The 9,511-nt window shown below is 35.7% G+C and overlaps 1 protein-coding gene across 1 annotated transcript; it reads right to left on the bottom strand.

Annotated features, from left to right (window-relative positions):
* Positions 1–667: 667 nt before the first annotated feature.
* Positions 668–2,734, bottom strand: LOC306874525 (transmembrane 4 L6 family member 4-like). Its single transcript, XM_079424642.1, has 5 exons — positions 2,467–2,734; positions 2,033–2,122; positions 1,547–1,704; positions 1,276–1,459; positions 668–1,136 (listed from the first exon to the last, which is right to left on the bottom strand). Exons 1-5 carry the CDS (start codon positions 2,638–2,640, stop codon positions 1,128–1,130), a joined length of 615 nt encoding a protein of 204 aa, XP_079280768.1. The 5' UTR covers positions 2,641–2,734; the 3' UTR covers positions 668–1,127.
* Positions 2,735–9,511: the final 6,777 nt, after the last annotated feature.

Here is a 9,511-nt window from a genome sequence, read left to right as displayed (position 1 = left end):
TTGTTACTATGTAATTACATACTTAATGGGAATATATTACACAGTGTTGTTGTTGTTACTACTAAAGTGATATTTGTCTGACTAGTTGCTGTGAAACGTTTCTGTTGCACTGAGAAAGAAATCATTCATCATGCAGCCACAAATAGCCAGATAAAGTAGCTATCGGGGAAGATGATCAGCAATAAAGCATCAGTCACATGAATCATAGAGCATAAAGTTAATCATTCCTGTGTGAAGATGAGAGCTATTGCCTATAAACCCATCATAAAATAACATTTCCCTCATAAAACCCCTGATAACACATCAACATCACACTGGTGGAACAACAAACATTTACTTTAGCCAGAAAGCCTTCTCTCAATAATAGAAGTTATGACATTGCAGAAGAACTCTTATCAAGCACGCTATAGCGCTGTTTTAGCTTACACATCATGTTATTGCATGCTCTTTGCGTGTTTAGCTATAAAAATGTACGCAAATCATCTTCAGCAGGCCAGCTGTTGTTTATGAAGTAACCCTGAACTCTCCAGAGTATGTCAGGTCATCACTTCCCAGATCATCTCACTGTGCCTCCTGCTGCTTCCTGTTTTCTCTGAAAAACCAAATCTTGCTGAGTGAGACGGAAAAGCACAAGTATAGCAACAAGGACAGCCATGTGGTGCTTTTTAAATCAAGAGTTTATTAAGTGTCAAATATTCTTTTACTAATATAGCAATACATTTCAATCAATTTCCTGAGATAAAATAATAAAAAATGTTATCTCTTATCAAATATTCCATATATTTGCACTTCCCTTTATCCATCATTAAAAAAGACTAAATACTTGTATGAAAATAACATTCTCCTACTGTTTGAATAAATATTCAATATTCTTTTTAGTATGTATCAATACACTATATATCAATATCCTATATCATATAAATCTATATGAAACATTATATATAACAATATATGTTGCCATCATAAGCCATCAGCCATCAGGCAGATACAGCAAACAAACACGGAAGAAAGCAACATCCATCTGAACATTTGTATAAATACAAATCATGAGGTGAGAAACTGTTGAGAATTACAGATATGGATGCATGATTAGTTCTGAAGAATCAATGATCCAAGTCCAGAGTGGTTTAGGAGCTCTGCGGAAACACACAAGGTTAAGTTATTTCAAAATGTCAAACTAATGGTGAATTCACACATAAATAATCTATTTAAATTGTCATCAATAAGGCCTGTGGGTGCTTTATTGTTATTGTTCTGATCAGAGTTTGTGCGTACCCCGCAGCAGCCGCAGCAGTCTCCACAGATGGTGCCGATGAGCCCGTTGATCACCTGGAAAGCGCACAGACCGACCTGAACCAGACCAGTGACCAGCAGGATTGAGAACAGGGTCAGATGCCACGTGATGATATCGCCCGGACCGTCGCACAGATCCCACAGCGTTGAGTTGGACAGGTAGTTTCTGAAAGAACCAAATCAGGTGGCAGGTGTTACATTACAGCTACAGGATTATTACTTGATTTCAGTTCATTTGATGATAAAGACGCACCCATCGGCAAATGGGTAATTGAAGTCAATTTGTTGAACAGTCCCATTGAGATAGGAAGTGATGCACTTGGGCCCGCGATTAAGGGCCACACAAGACACAGCGACAGAGTAACCAGCGCCCACAGCTCCGGCCGCGGCGAACAGAATTGAGCTGAACATCTAAAAGACAACAAACAAAATGTTAAAACTGAAACTGTGTCTAATATATCTGTATATCAGAATACTTCTTCCTGTTTCTTTCATTTGTTACAGCACTAATGGTGATTTGAAATGGCATGTGTTGCGAAATTCTCTAACAAGTAGGGTAAGAGTAAGAATGCAAATTTCTAATATTTCACTCAGAAAGGTCTTTTCTAGTGGGAATTCTCAAATGGCGGGAATAACATGATCATTGTGTTGAGGAATGGTGGGAAAATGTCATTTGTCACATGGCACTCAGATGGCACTTAAGTTTGTGAGTGTTCGAATCGAAGGGGTGTTTTCTCACCGCGAAACGTTTTCCGCAGCTCTCATTCCCACAGCAGCCGCAGCAGTCGTTGTTCTTCAAGCCCAGGAAAACCAGCGCAGGGAAAATCATCTAAACACAGACCAGCTCGTTACTGAAAGCTTTGCCTATAACTTCATTTCTACAATAAATAAAAACATTACAATAAAACAAAAAGTAAAATAAAAAAAGCTTGCCCCTTTTTAAAATACTTGTCTAGTTATAATGCAAAAAATATATAATAATAATATGGGCCTTAATCATAATAGAATGTGCAAATCCTCCGTACATCCATAAACTGTCGCTTAAATGTGTTTACTTTTTTTAACAGAAATCTGATCTCAAATTGAGTGATCTCAAAATGATTTCAAATAAAGTTGTTTAATAGTCTTTAACTTCTTGTAAGAGGAAAAACTGACATTGACTCATCCACTCACCAGCACACCAGATCCCAGAATTCCTCCGAAGTAAAAGACTTCATCCGTGATGTCGTTACTCTCATCGACTACTTTACCACCAGGGAAAAACAGCATAATGTTGCAGATGACACAGATGATGGCCAGCGGGAGGAGGGTTATCCCCAGGCATTTGGCGAAATTTCCAGAACACATAATTCAGTCTTTTCTAGAGTCAAATACAGTCCAGAGTATGGTGCGCTGTGGGTCTTGAGTCCTTTGTTCGGGTTAGGCGTCCGCTCCTGTGCTTGTGCAGGTGAGTATCGGTGTGGATTTATACTCTCCTGCTGCTGTGATGTCAGTGATGTGGCCTTCTCTGTAAATGTGTAACTGTGGTGTGTCCTGCACCTACAGAGGTGCATTCATCTATCAGATCCCTCATACTATCAGCACTGAGTCACTGCGGCCTCACCTTAACATGCAGCACTTTATGATCCAACAGCAAATAAAACATTTAGAGACATCAATGTGGTATGAACACATATGATGATTTGACAAAATGGCGTGGATGATGCTCTTTTAATAATAATCTATCATTGTGGATCAAAGAAATACATAGTTCTGGCATGAAACTCTAGTTGGCGCAGTCCAATAGGTCTAACTCAATCTGACCTAATGACATCATTATCACATGGCACAGCTGATTGGTGTTCTCCTGCATCAGTAGCCAATGAGCTCACTGCTCAATATTCAAATACCTGGCTTTTGTTTGCTGTAGCAGTTAGCAGCACACTCCACCTTCCCCAGCTCCACCTGTGTAGATCTGCTACGAGGTGATCATGTATGCTATAGGGGGTTATTTCTTGTATGTTATATGTGCAGCAGCAGCATTTCTAACATGCTCACAGCAGCATGTTGTGAATGTATTGGCAGTAGCAAGTCCCAGTACTTGCTGTGCCACAGCAGCAGCAGCAGCAGCAGCTCTATTCCACCAAGACCAAATACATTAACATTGTCTTGCACTATACCATGCCAATCCCTCCGAGAGTTGTCATGACAGAAATACACTTACAGTATTTTGATCTGTTGACTAGCATACACATGTTCAATACTTGATTATAATTTTAAATTTTAACCACAAATATTCTTCATTACAAATGTATAATTACAAACTTATTTAAATATACAATGTATAAGTGTCAACAGAAATGACAGCATATCTCAGTTACCATAAATGCTTGTCAATACATTCAATTACTTTTAAAGATGTACTTAAGTCCTACTCAACATACTCTAAAGTTCAGCTAATTGCTTTTAATGCAAATTAAATGCAATCAATATAATATAAATTAAACTATTATACATGTTTAGTTTAAAATGCAATTAAAAGTTCAAAAACATTACATTCATTTCTTAAGTATGTTCTTTTAAAGTATACTATTTCTGTAATACGTGTTTTAAAAGTAGGCTGTAGTGTACTTATTTTTCATGAAGAGACAGAAGAGACAGCAAGAAAGAGGCGAGGTGGATATAATAACAGCCGCTGTCACTTTATTAATAAAAACAAAGGAGGTCCATTCCAGTCCATAGGAGAAAAGCTATATAAAAACTTCACATCAAGCAAAGAGTACTAAACTGAGGGCTTGATTATACAGACTTAAAAACAAACTGGACAAGAAATAGGTGCACTAAGCAATCAGTAACTGTGACAACAAATGAGGAAATGAACACAGGGAACTGAAATGGCCATATCACAAACACAGAAGGAAAGGAAAAATAATGGACCAAAACCAAGAAGACAAAAATATTTATGTTTCTACTATTAATCTTTCACACATATACTGTAGTATTCATCAGACCAAGTTAAAATATACATGATGTCCCATACAGCCTTCAAAGAGCATAACTCCTGTACAAATGTTTACTTTGACTTTACCGGCCAATAAAGATTAATATAGGAATTTATTTACTTAGTGTTTTTTTTTTGTTGTACTAAATTTTAGTCTCCAGTAGCAAGGCTTTCTCATTTTACCGTTCACATAGAGCTTGATTGACAGGTGATCTGAACAATCAGCCTCCATGAATTGAAGCGGCTCCAGGAAAGATGTTCACTTTCAGACGAGTCAACAGCTTTTTGTCCAAACACCTCATGAAATTGTTTCACAAAGCTGTCGGGAGATTGAATGATAGGTCCAGCTTGCTTCCATATTGTTTTTGCCCATTGCAGCGCTCGTCCTGTGAGCAGAGACAGAATATAGGAGATTTTTGCTCTTTCAGTGGGACAACGATGTGACTGCGACCCAAGTGTTTTTGGTGTCGCAGTCACATCGTTGTCCCACTGAAAGAGCAAAAATCTCCTATATTAAGTATATATTCTGCAAGATGTCTGTTAAAGATCTCTTGATCTGGAAAGCATCTGCTGTCTACAAACGTCTGGCAGATGTCTTTCAGATGTCAGTTTTACATACATTCTAAATCATAAACATCTTAAAGACATCTAATAGACGTCTATTTGACATCTAAAAGGAAACGTCCTATAGACGTATTGCAGATGAGCAAACACCTTAAATAATACGTCTTGCAGATGTAAATGCAGACATCAAATAGACGTCTCAGAGATGTACATGTGCTATCAGGGGAGTGTCAAAGCTAATATGAAGGCCTTATACTAATGGCAATGGACTATCGAATTCCAAATTCTGAACAGTTTTTTACCATACCAATGTTTTTATGGACCCTTGAACTTTGCTGATTTAACTGTAATTATATAATGTGCAAAGTAATTGCACGGCCACATAATGGATGCATTAAACTCTAGTATTAAGCCCTCGTTAGCTTTGGTGTTCCAGAAAGGAATTGGAGTATTTTCTGTTGAGCATTTTCAAAAACTGTTCAACAAAAGAACCATTTCGGGTCTCCAAAGAACCTTTCAGTGAGTAGTTCTAAAATATTTTTTTTTTTGCTTACTATTAAGAATCTTTTAAAAATCTAACAAACCTTTTAGCATTTAAGGATCCAAAACCAAACTGGCATAAGTGTTCAGTTTTTTTTTATTTTATATATATATATGTTTTGCATAGCCAGATGTTTGTCCAATCAAATACTCTCAAAAATGAAAATGTCCTTCCCATTAATACCACCCTTTGAAATGTCCATAATCAACTTCCTGTATTAAACGGGTCATGATATGGATTTTTTTTTTTTGTATTATTTTAATATGTTCCTAGAGGTTTACTTATAACGTTAATAAAGTTTTTTTTTTTTTGCACAAAAATGAAATCAATAAATAAATATTGAAAAAATGAAAGATTATTTTCAACCCTCATTCTGACCCTCTCTCTAAAATGACCTGTGTTTTTATGGGGTGGGTCCTTTAAGGCTTGTCAGTAATTGGCCACTGTTATGATTGGTTAACGTCATTGCATAGGAAACAGTATCAATGCCCGCTCACTTTGGATGGTGTGTTTTGACAACATAATTAAAAAAACATTCATTTCCAGACAAAGCATTATGAAATCGTTTACTTACTGTTTGTGATACAGCTGCAGTCATTTCTAGTACCGCTTCATCTTTTAACAAATGTTTCTTTGTAAACGAGGCACAGTGCCATGGAGAGTTCACAAAGCAAAATGCTGCGATCAATCCTCAGACACGATCTGGGTGTCCACTTGTTCCTTACGCTGGGATCCTTCTGATATGTGTACAAAGAAGCGGTTTAAACCAAACACGACAAAGAGAATACAAGACAAGATTGCAGCAATGATTGTAATTTCTATTTGCTTTTGGCGAGATCACCATAATTATTATACATTGTTGTAAGCCTATAGGATTTATCTAGAATATGTCAAAGTTGATGGTTAGTCCAATATCACAGACACTTGTTAGCCGTACATTTTGTCACGTTTACCACCAAAACATGCGTATGATTAGTCTCTACATGTTATTAGAGGACAGTATAGTGTTTCTTCATTGGTCACAGACGTCAGTTAATTCTCAGCACATAGAGACTCCTTCACCTAGATAGCACACTATAGAGACTGTGTCTGTTCCCTGAACTAGAAAATACAGAAAACATCCAAACCAAATTAAGAGTAACAATTTAATTGATGTTCAACAAATAAAAAATGTTTACAATACAGAGAAACAATTGATAAAACTTGGCTTACTGAATATCCCTTTCTACAAAAGCACTTTTTGTAAATGATTTGATCAATGATCATAACCTAGATTTGCTCTGTTTGACAGAAACATGGCTAAAACCAGATGAATACATTACTTTAAATGAGTCCACCCCCCAATATTACTGCTATAAAAATGAGCCACGTCCAAAAGGTAAAGGGGGAGGTGTTGCTACAATTCATAGCAATATTCACAGTATTTCTCAGAGGGCTGGCTTTAAGTATAACTTGTTGGAAGTTATGGTGCACCTTTGAGTCAGAATGCATTTTGAAACTCTCATTGCATTTTGCTACAATTATGCAGCAGCCTCACGATGAAAATGCAATCCCAAGTGTCCTACCCCTAAGTCTAAACGCATTTAGGAAAAACAGCATTTAAATTATAATTTTCTTACAGTTTTTGCTTGGACATGTTAAACATATCTAATCAATTTGGGTAATACATATTAATTTTAATTTTGCAACTTATAAAGCTTTAAAATATGTTTTTAATTTGCATAGTAAAACTAGTGTAGAAAATGGTAAATTTAAATGAGATAATTGAATTTTCATTTTCATTTTGCACTAAATGTTGCACATATGAATGGGAAAATGTAAATTTAAATACAGAAATACATTGCCATTTTACATATTACATTGCAAATTGAATTTAGCGACAATTTGCTTCCAACATATGCTTCCATAGATTACAGCCGACCATGTCAAACCTAACATAAGTGAAATATGGTGTCACCCAAGGCTCTGTCTTAGGTTCTCTGTTATTCTCCTTGTACACGCTCTAAAGTCACTTTTAAAACATGCTGCACCAGTATACAAAGACGCAAACGAGCTGTTTAAACCAAACGTGTCAAAGAGAAGACAAGACAAGATAGTGGCAATGATTTCTATTTGCTTTTGATGTGACACTTGCATTCATCTTAATCAAGTGTCAGCCGTTAGTGACTGAACGCCAGTGGGCAGGGCCTATGGTGAGAAAATGACTATTCGTCGATGTCTTGCTCTGGAGGCATGTTTATGCAAATGTTTGTGCCCAGGTGATGTCACTTTGCTCCATTTTTGGAGCTTGATTAAATAAATATTTTATTTATAATGAGGATAATGTTTTAAGCTATGAAACTTGGATGTTTTAATGCTACAAAGACCCCTTTAAAAGGAATTATTATTTATTGGGCCAATAGTCTTTAAGTTGGATCATGTGGACAGGGTCCTTCTAGCGTATAAAGGAAGCTTCTTCATGCACACACTGGCTAAAATAAAATAGGGCTTGATGTTTTAAATATATCCACTGGCGAGGCTGAATAACCGCTCACCCCTGTGACCCGCCACACCCTGAATATCCTCTACTTGATTCCAGCTGTTCGTTCAGTGTATGGTTGACTCAGTTCCCAGGGTTGCTCCATGGAATATTTGCATTTCTCTTGAAGGAGTTTCCCACTTCATTCCTCATTCCTCTCAGCATGATCTTTCAAGTTCATATTGGAAAAAAACAAAAAACAAAAAAACAATGACCTGTTTAATGGTGGCAGTTTGGTGTTTTGGAAATGTATGAAAATTGTACTGTATACAGCATATAATTTATAGAGTTTTAAGCATTTTATACACTATTATAGTATTTAATATTATTTCAAATGATAGTTTTATAGTTTTTAGAGTTTTATTATAAAATTACAGTTTCTATTACATTATAGTTTTCTATTAGTTTTCTAATATATTTTTATAGTTTTCAGTTTTCATGTTAATTTTAGTTCAGTAATTTAGTTTTTTTTTTTAATATTCTTATCTAGCTTTATTTTTATTTCAGTTTTAGTCATTTTAGCGCTTTAACATTTAACAGTCATTTTAGCACTTTTTAGTGAAAGCTGTTTCATTTACTTTTTAATAATATACTGAATTAACTTTTATTTTATTTTATTTTTTAGCAATGTTATGTGCTTGTCATTTTATTTATTTCATTGTTTTTGTTTTAGCTTGAGTTCAGATTTAATTTTATTTATTCCCATTTAATAGCTTTAATGCTCCAGCCTACAGTTATTTCAGTTAGTTTGCGAGGCAACATTTCCAATTTTTGCTCAGTTTAGGTTTTCTAAAATTGGTCTCGTAGGGCCTCCCCAGGAAATTTTTGCACTGGACTGAAAGACTGTTGACCATTCTGGGCAAGGTCGGGGATTGAACATTAACCCATCATCAACCCAAACAAAGTGAGATGATAAAGTTAGAATACAATTAGAACAATTGTTTCTTGAGATGATGATGACCTTTATTTTATTTATGATGACATTTAGTTTATAAATGTGTAATAAATACATGACACTGTGAGCATTACAAAAGTTTTTCACATTGATGTTTTTCTATGTAACAAAAATGTAATAAACAACTTGAGGAAATTAATGGCTTATGGCTTTGACAAAACATTTATTTTTACATAAAATATCAAATATGTTTGACAGCATTTTACCTCATAGTGAATCACCATTTTGTTTTTGTTTTAGTTTTTTCTGTAGTCAAAAATCTGTGATGTTGAATGTTTATTTTGACCCCTTTCAACCTTGCTTTGTGAATCTAAATAAAGTATCCTGATGCCATTATATGACCATATAATAATAAGTTATTATCGTCTATAAAAGTGTATAGCTGGAAGGGTGATCGTATAACATCACAGCGTCACAACCTGAACTTCACACATCTCGTCATCACAGAAGTATGCTCAGACCATTCCCTATTTGAAGGGTGTGTTGTCTTCAATGGCCAATGATAAGACTGACAGGTCCAAAGGACTTCTCTGTAACTCAAATCTTATCAGAGGTGGGAGGGACGTCAATAGCAAATCAATGGAAAGACTGATGTGCATGAATATCATGCATCAGTGTTGCCCAGAGCAACAGTTTCCATGACAGGTTAGTTACTTATTG

This window comes from Barbus barbus (assembly GCF_936440315.1).
Source record: "Barbus barbus genome assembly, chromosome: 9".
Taxonomy (NCBI): domain Eukaryota; kingdom Metazoa; phylum Chordata; class Actinopteri; order Cypriniformes; family Cyprinidae; genus Barbus; species Barbus barbus.
This window is presented reverse-complemented; position numbering and strand designations above follow the sequence as displayed.